Consider the following 27,002-nt stretch of genomic DNA (forward strand, 5'->3'; position numbering starts at 1 on the left):
TCCAGAGGAGGATGAGGCACCTCTCGTTCTAGTGGAGCACACAGAGCTTTACGCACAGGGCACAACACTGGCTCATGTGCTTCAATTATAGATGCACAGAATGTTAAGTGTGTAAAGATGACTGACTTTCACACACTTGATAATGTGATACTTCCAATGTGTCTGATATGCTCTCATCACAGCCCTGTGAGCATGTGTGGGGAGACCATTTAAATAAAACACATAGAGGACTGTGCGGTGTTTTACACACAGCGTCAGGTGCCACTCGATTAGCACAACAAACAGCTGCATAGTCACTTTGCCTCTGGACAAACAGCTGACCAACCTGGACTCAGCACTAGAGCCAGAACAGAAAGACAGTCTGTAGACAGAGCACAGTGGGCATTGAATCAATTTAACTGTGTGCCCAGAGACCCACTGCCTCTACTGCATGGAACGTGGCAGAGGAGCGGTTATGATACTCTGTCCTTCCCAGTCTACCTCTTCATTCATGTTTTAAAAATCAGGTACATCGACATGTCTTACAGATGACAACCAGCATTTATTTGACCCGTGTACAAGAACACAACAGAATGAAGAAAGAAATATGTGAAATGTGCATTAAGTGTTCTGGATACATGTACACTGACTTCTTGTGTTCATTAATCTGATCAAACTAAAACACAAAATGAAATGAAAAATGACTGAATGAAATGAATGACAATCTAGTAATTGTTAGCTCTTTCATTTTGGTTATGTTTTGAACTACTGTATAATGACAGTTGATTTTACAAAGGTACATGGTATTTCCCGACTAAAAATAGAACCAAATCATTTGATATACCACTGCCACTACCAAAAGTTTTTTTTTATTTCCAAGATTGTTCACATTGTTGATTCTCACTGAAGGCATCAAAACCATGAAATGATGTATGAAATGCAGTAAACAAAAAACGACAGCCTTTGCTTTGATCACTGCTTTGCACGTTCTTGGTTTTCCACTAATGAACTCTGACAAGGCACAACTGTGAAGTGAAAACCATTTCAGGAGACTTCAACAAGAAAATCACTGAGAGAAGGCCGAGGATTTGCAGCGCTGTCGACAAACCAAAGGGTGGATAGTTTCAGGAATCTGAATCTGAAATATATAACAGTTTTTTCAGGAGTCTGTACATCTTGCTTCATATTTCATGTCTTTAGTGTGTCTATAATGTAGAAAGTAGTAAAAAAAAACAAAAAAAACGAGAGAAGGTGTTTCCAAATTTCTGACTGATAGTGTATGCACTGTACAAATTATGGTGCAAAAGTAAAAGTACTGTACTTAAGTTAGAATTTAAGGTATCTGTACTTTCTTTTAGTCGATTTAACAGTGGATACTTAACTTTGACTTCACTACATTTGAGCGCACGCATCTGTACTTTCTACTGAACTACATTTTTAAGTGGACTGAAAAATAAAAACTACTTATCACAGCACATTCATGGTAACATTCTGACTAAAGTTTTTTGAGCTCAAGGCTTGGCTTTGAGAAACAAAAATGTACATATAAAATTTACTAGAAAAGTTAAGAAATTGATTTATATTGCTTCTGTGGACTAAAAATCAGAACAAGTAGTTATCAGTATCACTACAATTAACCAAATCTGTGTGAAATACTTTTACTTTTTTCTCTTTAAGTATATGTTTAAATTGGTACTTTGCTGCATTATATAACTTTCTGGATGGAGGGTCTGCCACCTCTACATGGATATGCTATTGCTTTGACTGGAATGTTCCACAATAAGGCATTAAAAAGTGGACAAAAGCATGTGCCGCAACTGGGCTGACAGTAAGAATGTTTTTCAAGGTATACTTTTCAAAACAATTAAAACACCTACTGCACAGCGGCAAGCAGGAGCAACGCCAGATATTTTTGTTTGGAAGAGCTATGGGGCTGCTAAGTTCTTCAGTGGGGTGCACACTCAACATGTTAATTTAGAGCCTTTTATGGATGTGAGCGTACACCCCCCACCCCCTACCATGTTTGAGTCACTGTTTTAAACCTGCTGAAATATAGTTAGCCCCTGTGGTGATTTATTAAACCTAACATGGAATCCTTTTCAATTTTAGTCTCATATTGAACACCGTGGTTTCCATTTGCACATTTTTAGTCGAGATTGAATGTGCCAAGAAAAATCCGTGGGTGGAGCTATGGGGGCCTTTCTAGGGGAGGCTAGTGTCCCCTCAAGCCCCCTCCCCCCCGGTACTGCCCCTGGATGCAAGATAGATTAGTAATGCCATACTGTGAAACATTCCAGGCAAAGCAATAATATTTAGGGAGCAAAGCAGGTGAACTGACTCTTCCACTGCTGAAATTGACAAAGACATTACCAGTGCTCCTATAGCTGACATGTTTATATATATTTTATATATATATATATATATATATTTTATATATATATATATATATATATATATATATATATATATATATATATATATATATATATATATATATATATATATATATATATATATATATATATATATATACCCCCAACCTAAAAAATACTGAATTTTGACAAACCAGCTGCAAACAATCTATTGATCTGAGCTCACATCTGCCCGGTGCACAGCTCTATTTTGGTTCTATTATTCATGGACTCAGACACGTAGGAGCCCCCACTCCCCTGTCCTCCCTCCACACTAGCCTGCAGCCCGGTCAGAGCGCTGAACACAATTTATTCCACAATCCAGTGCTTCCGAAATGTCAGTAAAACCTAAAATAAATCTGCTCCTACACAAGGAGAACGAGGTCTGGCTGGATCAATACGAGGAGTTGCAGCAAGCCAGTACTGGGCTAGCCTCAGTATTATTTATCCGAAACTTACCATAAAGCTGCCGGAAAGGAAAGTTGCATCTGAAAATGTATAAATTCGTTTTTTATAGTTTTGACATTCAATTTTGTGTCTATAAACCGGACAGAAGTATGACAAAATGACTTGAGGGACAAGTCAAAGCGCAGAGGACATACTTTTCATTTTAGGTAAACGTGTTTGTGTAAGTTCAAAAGTGTAGTCTGCCCTTGCTGTCAAACCAAGGTGCATTTTGCGTCATTATTCCATCCCATTGCACCGCAGCAGCAGAACCATTAGCCTCCTCAGCCGCCTCATCTATAATATCTATAATATCTATAATATCGGTTACAAACAAATCCATAATTCTCTTCATTCATCACATTGTTGCTGTGTCTGAGTGCCAATTCAAGGTACTTCACCCGACTCATTTGAAAACATTTTCCCTCAGAACTTGAGCAAAATCATTAAGGACTGTACTCCAAACTGACACAAAATTGCTTCAATATGACTGAAATTTAGCAGCAAAGAGAGTGAGAGTGAACTTAAAAAGAAAAAGTCTTACATTGTCACAAACCAGCTCTGCTAGGAGGAAAGGAAACTCGCACAACCAAGATTTTAAATGGAAAAATGAAGTCGCAAATATATTAATATAGTAAATGTAGGCCAAAAAAAAGCAATAATTTGGCTTAGCAAAACAGCCATTGGTGAAGAAAAGAGCACAAACAAATTAGCTTGTTTGCTTTGTTACACTAAACATCACCTGGGGACTGTGGAGTTACCTTGTTTAGTATTGGGGATAGCTAGGTTAGTGTCACAGTAAAAGAAAAAAATCAAATCTGCTTCTTCATTTCTGGTCAGATTATTGGTGGACACTGCCTTATATCTGTCTGAATGGAGGATATCTGTGTAATCCCTCAGTTGTCCAGGTCTGATCCATAGCAAAAGATGAAATTTAAATGTGTCAACTGGACAAATTGTTGTAGGAGTGAAGACGTTTCTCTGCTCATCCAAGCCACGTCTTCAGTTCTGGTCAGATTGGGGGTGGGGGACAGGAGGGTCCTGGCTAAGGTCATTTCTATGCTGGGCTATGAGTCTCACCCCCTGCAGGACGCTCTGTCTGCCCTGGAGAGCAGCTTCAGTGACAGACTGATTCACCCACGCTGTGTGAAGGAGAGGTTTCGCAGGTCTTTCCTTCCTGCTGCTGTCAGACTGTACAATGAACACTGTTAACACTGAACATGTGTCATTCATCCACACCTATGTGCAATACTTAAGTCACTTTACGAAGATGTTATATTAGAGTCTATTTTTAGTTTATGTTTAAGTATATATTTTTTTAATTATTTTAAACTATTTATCTATTATCTTGTTTTATTGCATGTACCATTTTCCTTCTGTTCTTTAACTGTGCGGTGCAATACTGGAATTTCCCCACTGTGGGACTAATAAAGGCATATCTTATCTTATCTTATCTTATTGCTGCTTTACACTGCCTTATATTTGTCTGAAGGGAGGGGCTAACTACACTGAAACTGTAAACAGCTGTTGTCTCCAGTTTCAGCCTTAACGACACTATTCACCCTTTAATGGCCCTACTATTGTTCTCTTTTGTTTCGTTTTGTTTGCTTTGGATCTGAGGATAGAATCATAGATCTGTGAGGGATTATGTCTCAGGCCTCCATTCCTGTTTTAAGAAGGGATTGTCTTTCCTAACAAAAATAGCTTCTTTAAGGAAGGATCTAACTACACTGACACTAATACACCTCTTGTTTACACTTTCTGTTTGTGCAGCTCAATAGACCTAGCTAACAAAGTGTGAACTGTGCCTGAGTCATATTTTGCATAATCATTCAGGCCCCTAATGAGTGCTTTCACATCTATTAGCACACTGGCTAGGTTAGTGTCAACGCTCAATTTGAGTCACTTTGTAATTAGTATGAAAAAGCTGACGTGCACATACTGAGATTGTTTCACACTCAGTCTTAGTACTATAATACATCCACTGACAAACCACATCTGTGGGTTATGGATTTCTTTTATAGTTGAATTATGTTCATTAGCCAAGCATTTGTTTACAATGCCAATAAACCCAAACTAAAAGAGAAACACAAGTAATTAACTCTTAATAATTAGAACAACTTGTTTGCCAACTTTCTTAAACTTGAGAGAATCACAAAGCAAAATTACAGCTAAAATGGAATATAATGAACGGTGTCGAGCTAGTAAAATATGAAAAATATAACCGGGCTAATGCACTGGCGTCATCTACATCTATCTGTATCTGTATATGTGATCTCCCTCCGTGAGCTACTGTATGTGCTTCCTGCGTTTGAACTTGTGAGGCTAGAGAAGGTGAAAAAATTAAGCACGAACAAAGTTAAAGCATTTTGAATTGTTAAGATTTGAGTCGATTATGTAACTTTTAAATCAAGTAATTTTTTAAATAGGATTTTACAGAACATTAGCTAACCATGCATGTTTTAAATAAATCCCATTGGCATTTTAAAGAAGAATAAAATCAGAACATGTTTGTAGAGGTTTAAACTACAGGGTTATTAGGTGAATAGGAAAAAAAAACATGTCACTTATCAAGTTGAAACATTTTCTGTAACTTACTCACATAAATATAAGAAACTAATTTACAAGGACACTATAATGCAGTGGTCCCCAACCACCGGGCCGTGGACCGGTACCGGTCCGTGGATCAATTGGCACCGGGCCACCGGCCGTCCAAGAAATAATTAATTATTTCCGTTGTATTTATTATCTGAGTCTGAACAATCTTTTATTTTGAAAAATCTTTTATTTTGAAAAAATGACCGAATTCTCTCGGTTACATTTCCGTCACTTGAGCGCCGACAACTTAACCACTTAGCGTTCCGACAGCCCGCCCGCGACGGCCTTTACGTTACAACTTTACAGCAATGTACGTGTATTTCTGCGTCACCCACACAAACAATCTACACATCAAATGAAAGCTACGGCATTCATCTTTCTGAATATGTAAACCATTTACAGCTCTAATCACCACAGTGCTGACAGGAAAGCCGTTTTTACAGAGAGGTCAGAAATATGGATTTGGACTTCACTTACCATTGAGCGCTCTGGTTCTGTCAAACATCAACATATTCACACAAAGTTGGTCTCATTTGTTCCGTAAAGGTCCAGAGAATATAATCCAGTCAAGAAATTATGTCCACAAAGGAAGTTAGAGCCTCCATGTCCAATCTGCTGCAGGAAAGTGAAATCTGTTCCGTCACTTCTCTGCATTTCTTTTGTCAGTTTCAGGCATAATAAACTTCTGACAGCGCCAACTTTGTTCCTCAGTGCAAAACAAACTTGTTAGCTTGTGATTGACACCAAAGTTGGCCAATAAGGTGGGGGCTGTGGGTTACTGGAGCCGCGGACAGTGAATGAGAGCTACAGATGACTGGAAGAGTACGCCCCACTCTCCCCCTTGTAGAATCAAGCTGTTACATTACACACGTTTAGTGATGTTTTCCTCTTAAAGCCCATGAACTGTGGAACATGCTGATGCGTGACATGCAGTGGTTTACTGCAAACAGACGGAGTTTTCTGAGCGTGTAAAAAGACGAGACTGGATATAAAGATCCGCGCATTAAAATTACACGCGCGTATTGCGTAATTTTACGCAGCAGTTTTGCGTTTTTATGTGTGTTCCAAAGTGTATAAATGCTCAGCAGACAAACTTACAGTGATTCTGACACCTGTGGGTAAAACTATAGGGTGTTACCTTTACAAAGACCCCAAACTAGTGCAGTTACTACTGAGGGTTCAATAGTGGTGATTATTTTAATTTGGAGAGGTCAGAACAAAGGCAATTTCACCAAAATGACCCGGAATGCTAAGGGGTTACAAATTTGCAAAATGAGTTAAAAAAAAACCCAGTCCATGGTAAAATTTTCAAGCGTTGGCCGGTCCGCGGTGATAAAAAGGTTGGGGACCACTGCTATAATGTAATGTTTTCATGTATAATAAGGGAATTTATGTTGCCTGGGACCCAGAATACACACTTCTTCAATACTTAATGAAGATGTGAGTCCGGTCACCGAAGAATCTCCCTGTTTTCAGATGGGCGTGATTGACAGGTGGCTCAACCAATCACGGACATGTCTGTCCATATAGAAAAAAAATAAAGGTAAAAACATCACAGACTGAAAAACATTGCGGATTTCTGCAGAATCAATTAGTGAAGCAATAAACTCTGTTAATCTGAGGTGAGAGAAATGTGGTTTTATTACTAAATCAAAGATCGCCAATGAGCTATTTCGTTTCACATGTGTCACTGAAAAAAACAAATCTGATTGAGTGTTTGACCGGGCTTGAGATGCAACGGAGGATGTGGAGACCAGACTGATATCGATCTGTATAAAAAAATACAGGGATATTATTACAGCTGTACATTCTGGATTTGCCAGTCATGTTTGCACTGTTGTTCTGATGTTGTGATGCTGCTGTTGTATATATTTTCTACCTCTAAGTATTTTATTTTATTTTTACGCATATCTTTCTTTAACTTTGTGCATGCCCTTATTTGTATTTGTATTTATTCAGTGTGTTTTTATGTTGCACTTTATCACCGCAGTAAGTTCCTAGTTTGTTCACAGACGATGGCAATAAAAGTTTTCTGATTCAGATTGGGACATTTAAATCTGAAAAGGTGGAGATAGGGCCAGGTTTATATTTCTTGTTTCATTTTGTTGGTGTTTGATACAGAACATTTGCAAAAGGGATTTTGGATATCTATCTGGAATATTTAAGTAGTATAGTAGCATGTATAATGTATTTAGCAGGCCTATAAACTAGATTTTAATTATAATACCTGATATAAATCTACAGCTACACTTGATTACATGAAATAATAGAGCAAAACTCTGAAATATTTAGTAGTGATGGGACTTTCGGCTTTTTTGTGGGATCCGAATCTTTTGGATCCATTAATTTCAGAGTCATTCATCAGACTGGTACTTTTAAGATGTATTTATATGTGTTAAAAAATGGTTCAAACTTAGAGTGGGAGTGTGTTTACCCTTTGAAATTATGCATAACCTAAATAATTTTAAAACTAACTGTTAATATGATGCCAAATATGCGTTTCGTGTCACCCGCTCTGCTTATGAGTCTTGTGTCAATTCAGTGTTAATCAGTGTAAAAACGTATATGAAAGAAAACGATTTGACTTAAAAATGAGATCCGGATCCAACTGTTCACGTTAAGGAGTCATTCAAAAGAGCCGACCTATTCAAAAGAGCCGACTCGATCAAAAGAGCCGACTCGATCACGAATGTCACATCACTAATATTTAGCTGTTTCCACGTGAATAGCAAAATAAAAATTCTAATCTGTCAACTGGACAAAAAGCAGAATTTTTATTTTACTACAAACTGACAAAAAAAAAAAAAGAAAAGAAAAAAATTAGTTCTGCCTGTAATGTCTCCCCTTCACCACCAGACCTCAACAGTTGACCATCAGTGGTGAAGTGTATTTAAATAGATCGGGAACATTTAGTGCCATTAAGAGCCCAGACTTCACTTCCTCTGCTGTCTGCACCTGAACATTTCTCAGTAGTGTGGTGCTGTGTCTGCTCTGCCTCCTACAAGTGTGAAAGGCAATTAAAAGTTGTGACGCCTGCGAGGGGCTCCATGTCATCAGGAAAGTTTAGCTCAGTGCAGAGGCGGGCGCTGGGGTAGCTAATATGGGATATGTCTTTAATATATGACTGATTATTATACTTGTGCTTCCAGTTCCTCGTTCGGTCTAGTGGTGTTACGATACTAAAGTTTCCATACTAAGGAATAGACTCGAATACCAATGATTTATTTAGATTAGAATGTGATTTTCAACATTAAACAATAGCACTTTCTTTCATATTGCCATGTGGCCTTACATCTGTGTATTTCCTCAGTCGTCCAGGTGCGTTCCCCAGTGGTCCATGGGTGTACACTAGTCTATATGGTCTTATACTTATTCTGATACATCTTCGGTCAGAAAAGATTAATTTCTGTCCTGTAAATGTGACTTTTTCAGTATCAATAACTTCTCAAATTTCTAGTTTCGATATTAGGCTAACAAGCTAGCATAATTTACAATCTGTATTTATTTCCTACCCCTCGCTGTGAGCTACATACTGAGAACCTGCATTTGAAGTTGTGAGGTGAGAGAAAGTGAATAGAAAATGACTTGTCCCTGAGGGTGTAGAGCCTGTGGTCTGCCTCAGGGGACAGCCTTAGGGCCCTTCATGTTCACGTCATTTGTACTTACAGCACACCGGACCTGAATGATATTGAATTCAGCCAATGTTCTGAAAAATCCTTTGAAAATATTACATGTTCCACAATAGGCTAAAATCTTGTAATCTGTAATTTTCAGAAATATAGCATATAGATTTATTATTGTTCAAATACTTGTGATAGTAGAGCTTTAAACACTGAGTTGATTTGAACCCTGCTAGTGACATTAAGTGGGCAAGACACGTCAGCCGTGTTTTTGTCAGTTACACTCTTTTACATAAGAAGAGAATGAATTATGGGCTATTGTAAAAGTACTCTGAGAAGCATGTACTACTTTTAAAGCCTAAAGTAAAACTGATCCGTTATTTGTGGTGATGGGAGAGGCCACAGGCACATGATGGCAGCTTTTTCTCTGTTAGCTGCGGGGCTGTTGTGTCTGCTGAAGCCATTACAGAGGGGGCAGTGGCTCAGTGATTAGAGCACCTGTTCACTAACAGACATGTTATGGTGTCCTTTGGCAAAACACTTAGATAATAATAATGAATAATTATGATGCATTTGTTTTATGTAGCACTTTTCCAGATGCTCAAGCTGCTTTACAATTTTGTGCATTATTCATTCACTCTGCATTTAGTGGTGTTAAGATACTAAAAGCTATGGTAGACTACTGACAGAAGCGAGCCTGCGAACCTGTGCCTTTTACCACCATCAATCACTCACATACCACATTCATACTAGGCAACTAGGGTGAAGTGTCTTGCCTAAGGACACAACAGCAGTTTTTGCAGCTGGAATCCCACTGTGGCACCTGCTTTTCCCAGCGGTCTCCAATCTAAGCACTAACAAAGCCCAACCCTGCTTAGCTTAAATGACGACATCAGGCTTTCACAAGGAAGTTTTGACCTCACCAACCTTTCTTACTATGAATGTGATAGATATGACTGAGTGATTGGTGTTTTTTTTCGCATAGGTTGGTCGTTTAGCAGCACAACAATGTAAAGTTCAGTATCTGAAAAAGCACAACATGAGAATAATGTATTATTAATATTATAACCACTAAAACACAGCATTAGTGTTGTGACGATACTAAAATTTCAAACTGATTCAGATACTACGATAAAAAAAACACTCTTTACTTAGACAAAATTGTAGTACTTTCTTTTATATTACCATGTGACCTAATATCAGTGTAATCCTTCAGTCGTCCCGGTAGGTTCCATAGTCGTCCATGGGTGTATACTAGTCTATGTGATCTTATACTTCCTCTAATACAGCTCAAGATCATTCTAAAGCTATTTAGCAAAGGTGAATTTCTGTCCTGTCAACGCAACTTTTTTCTATCAGTACTTCTTCCAATTAGTATCTAATTTTGATGTGATTTTCCATACTTTTGACACCCCTACATACCATTTAAATATTTCTGTTTGGTCAGTCATTGTCATCACACTGTTAAAAGTAGAATATCGGCCGTTCAGTATTCCTGTATTACCCTTTAATTAACTGCAGATCTCTCCAACATCTGCGCCTTTTATTGGCCTTTAGTTCATCTGTATTCACCTCCACTCTTCATTCACTCTGGAGCAGTGTGGAATGTGCTTAATTTGAGTGAGCAGACAGAGTGTGCCTGCAGGACCCACGCACAACATAAACCTTTAACTAGCGCGCATGGCCTTGTTGACTTTTAATCAGGCTCTGTGGAGGAGTGTGCAGCTGTATTCAAATGGCTTTATGATCGATGCTTGGCCTGGGGGAAGCGTGCAGTTGTATTCTTTTTGTATTGGAGCGGTTGGAGAGGGTGGGAGGAGTGAAGGCCACCCGATAGGCTGAATCATTCGGAAAAGCGGGCATGTTGTGGGGAATGAGGTTAGGTGCTCCGGAGACTTTTTTGAAAGGTTATATCTTTTTATGCCCATAATTGAAAAGCACAGGCGTTTGACCGGCGCTTGGCCTCTCCGAGCTGGGAGGACAAATTAAATTCTGTCTGAAACAAGTGCGCTCAATGTGTTTGGAGAGTGTTAGCGAATATACATCATGCTCAGTATATAGTGTGTGAGTTATGTGTGAGACGGAGGGTCAGGGACAAATGGAAAAGTGTTCATTAGGGATGGAAAAAGATCTCGTTTAAAATAGAATGCACTCCCCTGGACCAGATGGGTATTTGTCCTGGACTCACTGAAACATTTCAATTCAATTCAATTTATTTGTAGTCATTGTCACAGAAGAACAACGAAATTGCGTTTGGAGCATCCCATAATTTGCCCCATAAGAAATACAACATAAGGACAACACGAAACAACAAATATTCAGTAGTAGCAAAGAGAAGTATAATGTGTGGAATAATCTCATAAGATTTTTTGCCATGTGTTTGCATTTGGCATGAACAAAAAGGGTTAACCTCTGGTGAGTTACAGCCCTTTCACACATAGAGCCGCTCCTGCTCTGGACAAACAGCCAGCCCACTGGCACAGCAGGCCCCAGCCCTGGAAGTATCACCTCTGGGTGGGAAAAGTTGGTGCAACTGTGTACAAACCCTCTACTGCTCCCCATCTGAGCAGCTTGAACTGACAAAGAAAATAACATTCAGTATTGAAACAAACTTGAGAGAAAATTCAGCTTCCGGAGTGAGGAGGGGATAGTAGGAGTGGGCAGAGATAGTTACAATGTGTGTTTTCCGTGGTGTTGTTGTCAAGACCACTCTAATAGAGACCAAGACCTTTTTATGACCACAAGGTACCGAGACCTAGACAAGACCAAGACCTCTGAGGGTCAAGACCGGGACAAGACCGGGACGATACCTCTGCTGGTCGAGACAAGACCAATAGTTTTGGGAGTTGAGACTGAGACATGGCCAACTTTTGTCTTGCTCTTCTAATCAGTGAATAATGAGTCTGTGTTCACTATATACAGGGAAGGGAGAGAGGGAAAAGGTGAAGAGCAGCACACAGGTAGGACGTTTTATACATTCAAGTTTAACCCAGCACCGTGATGAGGGACAAGCCGCACACGTGTCTGTGAACTGAGACCTGTGCAGCATCTACTGGCTCCAAAAGAGCGCACAGGCTGCACTAAGAAGCACATGTGGTCCCAGTGCAAGTTTATTGGCAACAACAGCGACTGTAATGAAATGTGATCACACTCATCAAGTGTCTAACCTCGAGTCCATGACAAGCCAAGACCTTAAAAAAACGGTCTTGAGGACGGTCTCAGTACTACGACACTAGCTTTCAGAGACAGCAGCAGAGATGAAATGTTTACTGAAACAAATCATAAGGATGAGGGAATAACTTTACCACTCCAAAGCCCAAAGCTATTTTTTTATATTTAGAATGAACATAATTAGTTTTTAAGCTCTTTAATGATGTCCTTGCAGTGTCATAGATTAATTACAAATAAATTAATACCTGCAGTGCAACAAACTCAATTATTATTGTTATTACTATGATGGCTATGCTCACTACATCATACATACAAATCCAAATAGTCTCAAAACCTGTCAGTCCAGTTTTGTCCACAGCAGGTCAAAGAACCAAACAGATATGAATGGGTGGCTATGAGACATTCAGGGGCATCCCGAAATTTAGCATTAGTACTAAAACTAAAGCTATAAATGTTAATAAATATCAATCATACATAAAACCAAACTTTTGACAGACTTAGATAAGCGATATTTCATCTACATTGAACATTTGATTTTCAGACATTCTACAAACTGTGTTACTCACATGTTACTGTCTCTGCAACACAAATAAGCTCCAGTAGCAAACAGCAAACCACAACAATAAAACATATGCTAATCTGCGTTAAAAGGACTGTAATTTGTCACTGTTGCTGATTTAAAATGAGTAAATGTCCAAACATGTCTAAAGTTTTGCTATCGGTTTCTTACCTAATGCAGTTGAATGCCTCTCCTAGTCTGCTCTTAATGTATTTACATGTCATCCTAATGTAATCAGATCTAATTAGCAACTATACGAGAATGTACTGGCTTCTCCAGATGGGGTCAGCTCTATGTGTTATTTGAATCTGGGAAATTCAAACCATGACAATATTCAATATTCTTTACATTAGGGCAATGGAAGGTTTCGGAAAAGAGCAAAAATCACACTAGTCATTGGTTAAATTCCAGCAAATAATAGTAGTAATAGTTAATAATGTGATGTTGTGAACGAGTCAGCTCTTTTGAATGATTCCTTAATGTGAACAGTGGGAAGTGGATCTCATTAAAAAACAAAACAAAACAAAAAAGGGGTCCTTGTACAGAAATACACGTTTGACATCATAATAACAGTTTCAAACACACGCCCAGTTTGAACCATTTTGAACCATTTTGAACAAATCTGAGCCTTGGTCATTTCTCTGTGATTAGTTTGTAGATAAAATTAGTTATTATAGGGGCTTCTGTCATATTAATATTAAAAGAGCCACTCTTTTGAACAACTCTTGAATGAATCCAAAAGATTCAGATTCCATAAAGGAGCTGAAAGGCCCATCACTGACTGTAGCACCCAGGTTTACATACATTTTGAGAAATGTGTGGAAGTCAGGTGCTATTTGAAAAGTGGCCATAGCTCTGTCATTACAAACACATAAAGACCCATTCAGTGATCTTCAGACATGAAAGGCAGTGCTGTATAGATATTGGAGTGACATCTCTCTGTGTGGAGCCATGTGGAGCCATAGAACAGGGTCTGACATCATCAATATTCATTCTGTCCACGTGGCGCCGTCTGAAGAATACTCTGAAATGTGCTGCTCAGACAATAAATCAACCCATGAAGAGGTGCTTTTACCATGGCTAAAGGAAAAACAACATGCAGATGCTAATTGTTGGCTAATGAAAGCTAACGTCTTGCTAATAAGAGTATGAGGACAAACTGCACTTTTACTCTGACATAAAAGAAATGGTAAAAGCCGAAGTTCAATCTGTCAACTGGACAAAGCGTTGTAGGAGTGAAGACGTTTTGCTGCTCATCCAAGCCGCTTCTTCAATTCTGGTCAGATTGCTGGTGGACACTGCCTTATATCTGTCTGAAGAAAGGGGTTAACTACACTGAAACTGTAAACAGCTGTTGTCTCCAGTTTCAGCCTTAATGCCTCCATTCAACCTTTAATGGTCCTACTGACTCACCCTATTGTTCTCCTTTGTTCCTTTTGTTTGCTTTGGGTCTGAGGATAGGGTTATAGATGGGAGAGAGATTGTGTCTCAGGCCCCCATTTCTGTTTAAGGAAGGATTGGTGTCCACCATCAATCTGACCAGAATTGAAGAAGCGGCTTGGATGAGCAGCGAAACGTCTTCACTCCTACAACGTTTTGTCCAGTTGACAGATTTAACTTCGGCTTTTACAATGGATCAGACCTGGACGACTGATAGATTACACAGACATAAAATAGATGGAAAAAATTTGAAGATTTGGATTGGGCAGTGGGTGGGTGGATGTAAGGGTGACAACACGTTTTATATAGGTGTAAAGAAATTAGACCTACATAAAACAAAACATGTCATATGCATACTTTTTCCCATTCAACAAACGCAATATTTTATTTTAAACAGTTTATTGCTATGGCAATAGTACTAATTTTTCATCACTCTGAAACCCATTGATATAGATATGATATATTTATCTAAAACAGCTTAGTCCATTGACTTCTTATTCAAAACTACAGAACCAGAGTTGAGCAATTGTTACAAAGTCAGGGATTACTGTAATCAGATTACTTTTTAGTAACACAGTAATGTAACTAGTTGAAAATATAGTAATTAGATTACAGTTAGTTGCTCTACTAACTTCTAGTTTCATGTTAAAAGTTTTAATATTTTGAAGAATCAAATAGGATCAGTGCAGAGCAGTGGGCGGGGATAGAGGGCAGGTAAATTGGACATTTTCTGAGCACTTAAACCTTAAATGCAGGACAATTCAGGATTACTTAAACATGCATGAACCATTTAAAATACAACTCTAAGTTTATAAGCTAACAATGAGGGAAAGATATTATAACTATATAATGATTAAATATATCTATATATAATGGTTAAAAGATCGTATCACAGTATGACTGTATGTCCCCTTTAAAACATGTAGGAATGAAACTTACAAGAGCCCTGCATGTGTTTTTGATAAAGAGATAACTCTACAACATGGTAAAAGTTGATAAATAAAATAAAAGCTTTACTTAATAAATAGTGAATAACTTGCACCCAGAAGTGCACCCAGAGCCCCAAACTGGTGCTCAACCAATCACCCTCTAAATGAAGACCTCCTTTTGCCTCCTGTTTACCTGGGCTGTGGGGACAAGAACATGCAGCTGCTAATCCAAGGCTAATGAAGGCTAACCTGCTAATAATAAGGGAGCTATCAGGGGGCTAGCTGCTCTGATTACCACAGCTGCCACAGGGCTCCACTTTTAGCTCCAACTTTTGTCTGATTAACTCAGTAACAGCTTTGTGTTATAAAGATCACCAATATGAGGATCTCTCTCAGGCCTGTGGTTTATTTCTACTCTAATGAACCAGTTTAAGTAATAGTAGATGTAGTAATAGGAGTAGCATGGTTGTGAGACAGTATTTTTGTGAATGTTGACTTAGAATAAATAGACATTATTTTAAAGGAATTGTGATTTTGATTTTAAATTCCATAACATAACGTGTGTCCCCACATATGAGGTAATGTTTTCAAATATTGCTCTTATAGATATTGTTCATTCTTAATCACAAAAACATAGGACAAGTTGTTGATGTTATAATTTGGGTTTTGATTCTCAGGACGATTATCCAATCAGAAAGCGAGTCTCTAATTTTTGGTTTGCAAGTTTGAATGCTTAAATCCAGTTGGTTTAAATCTAAAATGACTCTATTCTGAAGACTCGCTTCCTATACCTCAACACGTACAGCCAAACATTAATCAGTGCATCTGCTGCAGTATATGCTGTCCACATACTGAGAATGAGAAAACATGTCCTGTATCTGCAGGCAACATATGCTCACTTCATTACCTTTTTAAAATAGTAAGAGTGCAGACTACATACATTTCCTTTAATTAGATCTTGAAACTAAATTTTGTTTCACTGGGTGAACATAACATAATAATAATAATCATCATAATAAAAAGACATAACATATTAATGTAAAGTGAACATTTGACGTTTTGGGAGTGTATGGTTGAAATGACTATTTAAAATTGACATAAATAGTTCTAATATTTTTACTTGGGAACCACATGTTTTTTATTTTCAACGTGTGATCCATGTTACAGGCCTGTAGTGGACCTCAGCATTAAACCACTTTACATTAGGCTTGTATAAGTAATGCGATCTATACCAATGGTGATATTTGACATGGTATTCAGGCTTTTCAAATGCTACAAAACACTCTGTGAAAATACAGCCTCAAATGATTGATCTGAGCAGAGAATGTTCTGTTCCAATCTCTGCAAAATGTCAATATTTATGCTGAGTTGGACAGTTTGGGCCAGTTTCATTTCAAAATTTGTTCTAGAGTATAGCAGCTGATATAAAGTATGGAAAATAATACAATACTTTTTACAGTTGACCTTGCACATTTAAAAGTGTTATGTTTTGTGACACTGTAGAAGATTTTAAAAATCTTTTAAATGTATTAAGAATGCACTATGTTTTCCAGACTATGGCATTAAAACAAATCTATCTCCATGAAAACAAGCAGGTGATGCTCACAGTAAAAATGCTTGTTTTAGTATTTTTGAGTAAACAATAAAATAAAAATAATAATAAAATATACAGCCATACTATGGGATATTTCAGACAAAGCAAAAACATCTCCATGGAGACATGTTACTTAGACATTTTTCTACAGTAAAAACATGCACAATTCTGCTGCTTTTGCTGCAGTGAAATGTCACTATGAGAGACAGTCTCAGGACTGCAGTTTTGAACAGGAAGCCAAGTATCTATTATTAATAGAGGGGTATTATGCAAAATCGATTTTTTGGAGCTTTCTACCATGTTATAACATTGTTCCCTCATCAAAAGCATGTCTGAAGAGGTTTTAGGTGTCATCCATGTATTTTTGAATAATCTAGTGATATCTCCCAGGCCCTGTTCAAACTGTCTTTACAGTTGGCTGTATGATTCTGTGCAATGCTCCGCCCACAGACCGACGTCATTCCTGCTCCCACATGACTTATTCTCAATGAATATACAAAAGCATGAAGCAAAGCAATATACAACTTCATAAACCTGATGCGATGTGCAGTAGTTTCATTAGGAGGATGCACACTGATTGTGTTGTGATAACGCTCTTAAGGGGCAAGCACAGGGAGACTTAGCACAGGGAGCAAAGGAAGAGGGGACTCAGAGCATCAAAAACAAAACTAAAAGTTGTTAATGTCATTTTTGAAAAAATATAGCATTTTCAAAACAATGAAAGATAACATGTTATGTGTTAGTAATTAATACCCCATCAAAGTGTAATACCCCCTCTTTAAGGTTTTTAGATTAATATTGCAGTTTATAATGAACAAAATGTGACACAATGAGCTACATAAGTTATAGTTTAATACAAAATGACTGAAATGCACAATATGTCTTGTCATGACTAACCCAGGCCTAACACAGAGCTAATGTTTGATTGGAGAGTCAGACAGGGCATCTGATTTACATCTACACAGCAGATATTTTTCAATTTTTCATCCACCCACATGTACAGCAGAGGGCGTTTTTGTGAATGTGTTTTGTAAAATAGGCTAAACCACATTTGGATCTTTCAACTATGCTTATATTGTTCCTAATAAAAAAAACAACAAAAAAACAAAAACAAAACATAAGCACATTGCATTAAAGGGCCCACATCTGGTCTATGTTATAATGTTGTTTCCTCATCACAAATAGACCTGGACTTGTGTTCTGTTTAAGTCCCATAAACCCTACATATTCTTCTTTCACTGTGTTCCACCTTGTGATGTCATGTGGTAATACAGGAAGTGCTCCACTGTGTTTTTAAACTCCATCTTCACTAGAATAATTTGAATGATTTCACCCTTGAATTGCCCATCTCTACTGAACTAAAGGTAAAAGGCAGCTGTTAAATTGAAAACTACATGACATCACAAGGTGGAACAAAGCATTTTGAGCTTTGTAGATGTAGACAGACTAATAAACGTGGATTATTCAAACATGTGTGAATGAAACAAAACACAATTCCAGGTATGTTTTTGATGAGGCAGCATGGCTTAAAGCTCACAAGAATCAATTTTGTGTAATATAGGACATTTAACATTGGAGAAAATGCTGACTCAATTGTAAAAAACTCATTTATCTAGTGCCACTGGGGCTGCTCCATAGATCATAGTAACAACAGTGAAAATGACTTAAGCTGAGTTCTAAAATAAACCTATGTCTCTCTACCTACGTCATCAACATGAACAACTCCAGATTATCTCCAAAATACAGGGAAAATTATGCATGAGACAGTTTTTGACAGTTTAAACCTAGAGTTGTCATATATTTTCATTTGTCTAATCATAATAACTAGTTAGCAATTTAAACAAGTTTTGATCCTTGGCAACATTATGGTTTCTATAGGTAATAGTTAGGAAATTAACTCACATCTGCTGCCTGTGTTGCTCACTGATTCTGCAGAAATCTTTTTTTTTTTCCTTTTTTTTTTCCTCGTAAGGAGCCATATTTGTTTTAATATGGACGGACCATGCGTGTCACCGATCTGAACTCGGAGAGATTCCCTAGTGATCAGAAAAATTGAGTATTCTGGATTTCAGCCAAATAAACTTCACCAAAAAAAAAAAAAAAACAACAAAAAAAACAACTACCAAAATAAGGCAAGATTTTTAGTTAAAACTTAAATATAAACATGTTAGCTGCGTTTTCATAAAAATAGTAGTCTAACTTATCATATGCACTTTAACATAAGCTCTTACTGCTGATATGACTTGAAACATGGTGTATGGAATATTCTAAGAGATGAATCCTGCTGAGGAGAAACAGTTATGTAACCTTCTATACTTTACTACTACTACTAGCACCACTGCAGTAACAGCTCCCCCAGGACCATAGAGGGGATTGGGTGGTTTCATCGGCTGAGTGACTTGCTCAACGGCACAGCTTTGACAGGGTAATGGCACTATGGAGGTATAATAGATCCAATTTCTGTTAGCTTGGAACATTCTGGAAAACAAAGGAGGTAGAAAGCTATAGGAGGAGGAGGTGTAGATTCATCATGCATGACTAACGCAGGTAGTTGGCAGCTGGGACTGGCACAGCGGTCAGGCACTTTGTGAAGCACAGAGTTATTTCAGAGTGGAATTCAGCAGTAGGACGCTATGCACATTTGGACCAGTAAAAAGGATATATTAAAGTGAAAGAGCCAGGTCCTACAGCATAATCATGAATGAGTCAGGCTCTATTTGACTGTATGTGAAGAATGAATAGAGCACACATGTTTTAGCAAATGGTAAAATAGCATGACCTGAAAGCAGCTTTTGAGATGTGGCATTCTGCTGCAGATTTTATGTGTAAATGGTGTTTTGCTTTGAATATGAATTATACATACAGCCTGCTGCTTAAAGTGCAGCAGTAAGTTGGACAATATACACTCATTGTACTCGTTAAGGACTGACTCACAACACTGAAGTTTTGCAACTGCAGCTAGATTTGTGATTTATGGTTTTCATCAGACCTTTGTTTTCATTGAAAGTTTGAGTCACATTCGGGAACATTAAAGTTTTGTTTTTTTTAGTTTAGTATATTTAAGAATATTTGGTGCAGTGAATATGGGACATACACTGATGTGTTACATTATAAATATACAACAGAATACACAGACTAAAAATATTCCTGTATTAGTATATCAAATATTATATAAATAGCAATGTGTCTGTGGTCCACATCAAGGCAAAGACACAACACTGCATGTGTCTGACCATGGACACATGCGTCTCTTATTTATAATTAGATACACACACCTGAGTGCACATGTGTGTGTCCCTGTTATGAACCAGCTATACATACAGCCACTTCATCCTTCTACATATCACTTTGTATTTTGTATCGTTGTGTTAGTGTTTGTCTCTTTTCCATACTCGTGTCAGTTCACAGTATTAAGTGCTTCTGTGCATTAATCTGTGCATATGCTGGCCCACACTCACTGTGTGTGTGTGTCTGTCTATGGGCTACTTATCACATATTATACCAGCTATACAAATAAAGTACCATAGACAAGGAAAGTGAGTCATATCTAATCTCTCACATGTTTACACATCTGCTTAGCATTGTTTGAGAAAAGATTGCGCAGCTAAACTAATAAAAAACAAGCATTTTTGAACTGTTGAACCCCCCATAGAGAGTACTCTGCAGAGGACATATATTACCTAAATCACTGCAACCTTTTCAAACTGTGAACACTGGAATGGGAATTTCAATTTGACTGTAAAAACAAAGGAACAGCCATAACCCATCTTCACAAAATGACTGCCACTACGACAAAGTAGGACTGTACCATTTGCATATTATTAGATCAGTATATGTGATTATAAAAGGGCAGCCCATACTCACCGCGGTCCACCATGTGCCGGGGTTGTCCAGGCCGCAGTTGTCGCTGTACTCCAGGCAGCAGGAGTCAGGTACACGAGACGCGTTGTACACCTCGAACCAGTCTGTGTGGTTGGTCACTCCACAGCAGCGGAACTGGCAACGCAAAAACACAGAGACACACATAATTACATACTTATTCTATTCTCAACTACACGCAATGTATTAGGAATAAGAAGGGGAACACAAAAGTGGATCAGGTGCAAGAAAGGTAACTGACACTGTTGCTGTGTCCTTGGGCAAGACACTTCAGCCACCATGTCTGTATCAATTAAAAAAACCCCACAAAAATCATTGCTGACGTGTTGTGGACCGCTATATTTTTGGTGGGATTGGTCCAGCATAACATATGATTTAAAGAACCCATATTACAGTGTTTTCTGATCTCTGTTTATCGTGTTTCATAATCAAAAACACACCTAGACTTGGGTTTTGTTTCAGTCACACAAACTCTGCATGTTCTTCTCTCACTGTGTTCCACCTTGTGATGTCATATGGTAATACAGGAAGTGCTCCACTGTGTTTTTAAACTCCAAACAGCTTCACTAGAATCATTTGGATAATTTAACTTCTGGAATTGGCAATCTCTTCTGAACAAAAGGTTAAACATTAGCTGCTAACTTGAAAACCACCACGACATGACATTATAAGGTGGAACAGAGCATTTTGATCTTTGGAGATAATGCCAGGCTAGTCAAAAAACACAACTCCAGGTATGTTTATGATTCAGTAACAACATTATAATATGGCTAAAAGCTCACAGGAATCAATTTTGTGTAATATGGGACCTTTAAGAAATGTTTTTATTACAAGTTTGTTAACATGTATGCTAATTAATGCACCAATCGCTATGTCAACGAACTACACTAAACACTCCTACACGCTGTAATGCTTTCTGACAAGGCTCTGATGTTCCTCACATGTGATTTGTGGTGTTTGGAGGCTAACACTAGCTCTCCCATAGAAAATACACTGGAGCTAACATATGGAAAGCTCCCAGCCTTTAGAGTGGAGGGGGCCTATTTATAAACCCTGGCTTTATAAGTACAGTTTTACGGTCTGCACACCAAATTCTGAGTACACATAATACCTGATAAGCATCTCTATGTCTCCAAATGATTCCTCTGCCTGGAGAAAGAGTGTGTGTGATTGTCTGGAGTATGAGTGCGTGTGATTGTGGCAGTGAATAAATTGGTGTTTGTGAAAAACAATTCATCTCATAGTGGCTCTCTAGTGCTCTCATCTTCTCGTTTGTCTCCCTACCCCTCCCCTCTCCCTCTCTCCCACTCCCTCCACTGCGTATCCCGTATCCCTCCGTCCCACTACCCCCTTTCCTGCACCTTCCTCCCTCTCTTCCCTCTCCTGCTCTCTCTCTGCACCTCTCTGCCTCACTTCTTCTCTCCCCGTCCCTCTTCTTGCACCTCTCTCCCTGTCCCTCCCTCTTTCTCCCCTTCCCTCCCTTCCTCTCTCACTCTCCCTCCTCCTCTAACCCTCCCCTCTCTGCGTATGCCTCCTTTCCACCTCGCTCTCACTCTCTTCCTGCATCTCCCTCCCTCTTCCCTCTCCCTCCCTCTCTTCCTGCACCTCTCTCCCTCTCCCTCCTCTAACCCTCCTTTCTCTGCATATCCCATTTCCCCACCACCCACCTTCTCCCCCTCTCCCCGTCCTTCTCTCTCTCTCTTTTTCCCTCTCTTCCTGCACCTCCCTCCCTCTCTCTCCCTACACCTCTCTCCTTCCTCTTCAAACGTCCCCCCTTTGCGTATCCCTCCTTCCCACCTCCCTCTCCCTCTCTTCCCACATCTCCTCTCTGCACCTCCCTCACCCATCTCCCTCCCTCCCTATTGACCCTCTTCTCCTCCCCTCTCTCCCCCTTCTTCTCCTCCCTCTCCTCCTCTGCATCTCCTTCTTTCTTCCTCCCACCTCTGAATATCCCTCCTTCTCTTCCTCTCATCTCTCCTCCTCCCTCTCCTCCTGCGCTTCCCTCTCTCTCTGCCCTGCCTTCGTCTGCATCTCCCTTGCTCCATCCCTCTCCCTTACCCCCCTGCCCTCCCTTCTCCTCCCTCCTCTGCATCTTCCTCCTCTCACTCATCTTCTCTCTCTCTCTTTCCCTCACTCTTCTACATCTACATCCTCTCCCTTCCTCTCCTCCCGTGAGATTCCTATAGATTTCTGGCTCCGGGATCAGCTCGCTCTCCATAATTCAATTCATCGGCGTACAGCGGCGGGCTACGGCGGAGTGTCCGAGATGTTTTTGTTCACTGGATAATCCCACTGTGGAAAGGAATGGAATAAAAGACATAGGAGTGTCTCTGAGCGTCGCCCACTTAAACAATACATTTGTCATAAACTGCATTCAGAAGATGACAGAGAGACAGAGAGCTGTGCACAAGGAGAAAGCATTATGGAGTGACAGGTTTAAGTTAAAGCCCCACTGTGTAATATTTCAGCCAAAAAGTAGACTTCATCTCATTTAGGGTTGTCAGAAGTATCGGAAATCAGATACTAATCAATGTTAAAACTAGTATTGAAACTAGATACTCATTTGAGCAGGTATCGATATTAAAAAAGTCACATTCACAAAACAGAAATGAACCGTTCCTGAACAGCTTTAGAATGATCTTGAGCTGTATCAAGACCACATAAACTAGTATACACCCACGGACAACTATGGAGCCTACCTGGACGACTTAGGGATTATATCAGGGATGTCCAAACTATGGCCCAGGGACCAAATCTGCCCCTCAGACCAGTTTTTATTGGCCTTCTGCTCATCCGGCCCAATTGATCATAACAGTGAATTAAACTATTTCTACCACTATAACCTCAAACATCACATTGCAGTGTGATATAGACCAGAAATTAATGTGTTTCAAGCCTAATTAATACACATCGGCTCTGTCAAAGCTGTGTATAAAGCACCGCACTGCATTGATCACCAATCTGTGGCTCTCCGCTTCTAATATGTTTTGAGATGCAGTCCTCAATAAAAAAAAGTTTGGGCACCTCTGGATTATATAGGTATAAGGCCATATAAGTACTAAAATTTAATGTTGAAAATCACATTCTATTGTCTAAATAAAGAGTGTTTTTATTAAGGTGCTATCGGAATCTGTATTGCGTTTCGAGTCTATTCCTTAGTATTGAAATCAAGTTTGAAATTTTAATATCGTGACAACACCACCACAGACTTCAGCCAGGCAATAAACTTAAGGCGCACTCACACTAGGCCTTTTGATCTGTGCTTTACATGTCGTGCAGCAGTTCTATGGCTTTAGCGGAGAAAATAAATCCAGCAGTTTGAAATATCTCTTAAATAGTGAGGCAGATCTGAGTGAGGTGATACGCACCTCTCTGTGAGTTTAGGATTAACATCAGCGCACCTGACAGGACCACCTCTTCCAGACAAAACTTTAGTGGCTATCCGTGCTTGAGACTGGTTTGGGACTAGTGTGAGTGCACTCTTAGACCAAAGGCATTCACTTCATTTTGTGTTTTTGTAGCACTAAAACCTGAGGGGGATTGTCTCTAGTGTCCACAGACCTGACTTGTAACTTTTCCGGTGAAATATCTGCCACCTGCTTGCCTCCAGAGGGATGTTCTTACTTTGCCAGGAACCTTCCAAAGAATGGCATAAAACTGATCCATCTCCATAGAGAATGTTCCAAAGTTAGATTTTAACTTTCTCCATGGAGTGATGCAGGAATCTTGCATAGTGCTGCTTTAAAGCGGGGGTGTTAGGCAAACTCACTTTTATTTTATATATATATGCATTTTTTTAAGCTTTCTACCATGTTATTATGTTGTTCCCTCATCAAAAACATGCCTGAAGAGGTTTTAGATGTCATCCATGCATGTTTGACCATTTTAGCAATCTCTCCCTGCCCTATTCAAACCCTCCTTATGTGTTTGAATAAGGCATTTATATAAGACGATGTCCACCAGAACTGAAAAAGCAGCGTGGATAAGCAGCGAAATATCTATACTCAAATAACCTTTTGTCCAATGTTCTTTTACCCTCCTTATGTTTAGCTAAAAGATTCAGTGCAATGCTCATCCCACAAGCCTACGTCATTGTAATTGTGAAGGAATAGATTGCAGACCAGTTAGAGAGTTGAAAGAAGTTCATCTGATCAGATAAATAAAGTTACAGATAGCAGGCACATGCAGTTGTGTTTCAGGGGAGTTTTCCAGTACTTAAAGCCTCATAAAGGTACTACAGTATCTATAGAAGGCAGGTCTTATAAGGACTTAACTCATTTTACATACTGTCCGTACAAGGTCACGAAGGGATGTATAGTTAGCTGTTCACAGAGACGTAAAATACTTCACTAACGGATGCTTACAGTCACTAAAAACATGTATTACAAGACCTCTTGTTAACTTGGAAAGGAATACCAGTATCATGTGACCGAAGCAGCTGGTTCTAGTGAAGACATCTTAAAATAAGCATGTGTCGCATTCTTACAGAGAAACAAGTTCACCTCAATGCTTAAGACACAAAGTATTCAACACGAGTTTTAAGAGTAAAGTAAAAATCATGCTTTCAGTCATCCATGCTCTCACATGACAATTCTCTATAAATATAAAAAATAAAACATGATACAAAAGAGTACACTGTGACTTCACAAACCTGATGCAATGTGCAGTAGTTTCATTAGCAGGATGCACATATTGTGTTGTGATAGCGCTCTGAAGAGGTAATGACTTAACATGGGGACAAAAAGGGAGGGTGAAACTTATTAAACATGTTAATACATTGTTTTCAGCATGTATAGCATTTTCAAAACAATAAAATGTAACATAATGATCTAAATATGTTATGTGTTAGTAGTTAATACCCCATAGAAGTAAAATACCTCCTCTTTTAGATACATTTATAATAAAACTCAACATATGAGGACTCCTTGCTCAAGATGTAACATACATTTATTTTACCCATAGACGTTTTGATGAAGAAAACCTGTTGAAAATCGGAATTAGTTCATTTTAAACAGTTTGCAGTGGCCCAAAGTTACTCCTCACTTATCTTATGCATTCTGAGCATCCTATTTATTCACCATGATGAGTTTTAAAGCTAACAACAACTAGCACACTGACTAGTACTTCCTGATTGACGATAAAATGTTACATAGTAAGACGCAGACAGTACACAGTGGACTTATTTTGACCTCAAGAGCTACTTATACAATATATCTGTACTGGGGCAAGACAAATTTTGCCCAGATACATGGGGGAAATAGATACAGGACCTTTAAGCTTTAAATTATGTCATTAATCAAGTTTTGTATTAAAGAGAGATCTAAAAAGGCTACTTAAATTGTATTCTGAGTAGTATTTTTACACGTACTTTAGTTAAATACAGCTTTTGCACATTTTTAGCCATGCAACAAGGGGTGTCTGACTGGGAGGGTCAAGAATACTGTATACCCAGGGCCCAGTGCAGAGAGGGGCCCCTCACTGACTCGGTAATATGGATTTTTCATATGACAAGATGCAGCGTGGACCCCCAACATGGCTCGCCACCCATCTTAGCGCACATCCGACCACTGGAATCGCAGAGTAAAATGGGCCGACGTGGGTCGAATGGGGTTTGCTGATGTTATATTGTGCGTGTGGGGCTGAAGAAGACGCCGTGTATTCAGAGTAATCATGTTTACATTCTCACAGAGGAGTAATAAAATGTATGGGACCATCTCTGTGATCTTACACTGAAAAGGAACGTGTACGAGAGAGATGGAGGGAGAGACGGAGAAAGAGAAGGAGGGAATGAAAGTGGGTGGGTGAGAGGAAAATTGAAAGACGGGGAGGGAGAAAGAGAGGGACAGAGACAGAAAGAGTGGAGAGGGGAAGGAGAGAAGGAAGGTGAGAACTGGGGGAATAAGAGAAATAGAAGGAGGAAAATGCGTGACAGGAAGGAAGGGAGTGCGAGAGAATGAGAGGAGAGACAAACAGAGTGAGGGAGAGAGAGATAAGAATGAGAGGATAGAAAAAGAGAGAGAGAAAGAGAACAAAAAGCAATGAAAGAAAGTGTGTTGTACAGGGCTAGCAGCAGATGATGACTGTACAGCTGGAGGCAACAGAATATTTGAATAAAGTCTAAAGTATTCATGCTACTACCTGTTTACTATTCAAATACATGGGATCCAGTGTCTCGTGTGCAGTACCTTTCCCTTATATTTGAGCGTGTACAAACCAAGAATGTAAAGAACAGTTTTTACTGTTTTACTGCAGAAGTATGGTCCATTTTAGATCACAATGACTACATACGTCCAACAGTTGTACTATCCTGGTATTTTTATTATGCTATTGTGTCTGGAAATCAAGATATGAACATTGATAACAGACGAATCAGGCGCC

At 39.0% G+C, this 27,002-nt stretch overlaps 1 protein-coding gene across 2 annotated transcripts in view; it reads right to left on the minus strand.

Annotated features, from left to right (window-relative positions):
• tspan4a (tetraspanin 4a) overlaps positions 1 to 27,002 on the minus strand; it is a 406,837-nt gene that overhangs the window by 19,945 nt on the left and 359,890 nt on the right. For both annotated transcript variants that reach the window (XM_055232518.1, XM_033991763.2), the window contains one exon: positions 20,610 to 20,741. In XM_055232518.1, the coding sequence (XP_055088493.1) occupies positions 20,610 to 20,741 (132 nt within the window). The remainder of the gene's footprint in view (positions 1 to 20,609; positions 20,742 to 27,002) is intronic.

Source organism: Periophthalmus magnuspinnatus, chromosome 3 (genome assembly GCF_009829125.3).
Source record: "Periophthalmus magnuspinnatus isolate fPerMag1 chromosome 3, fPerMag1.2.pri, whole genome shotgun sequence".
NCBI lineage: Eukaryota > Metazoa > Chordata > Actinopteri > Gobiiformes > Gobiidae > Periophthalmus > Periophthalmus magnuspinnatus.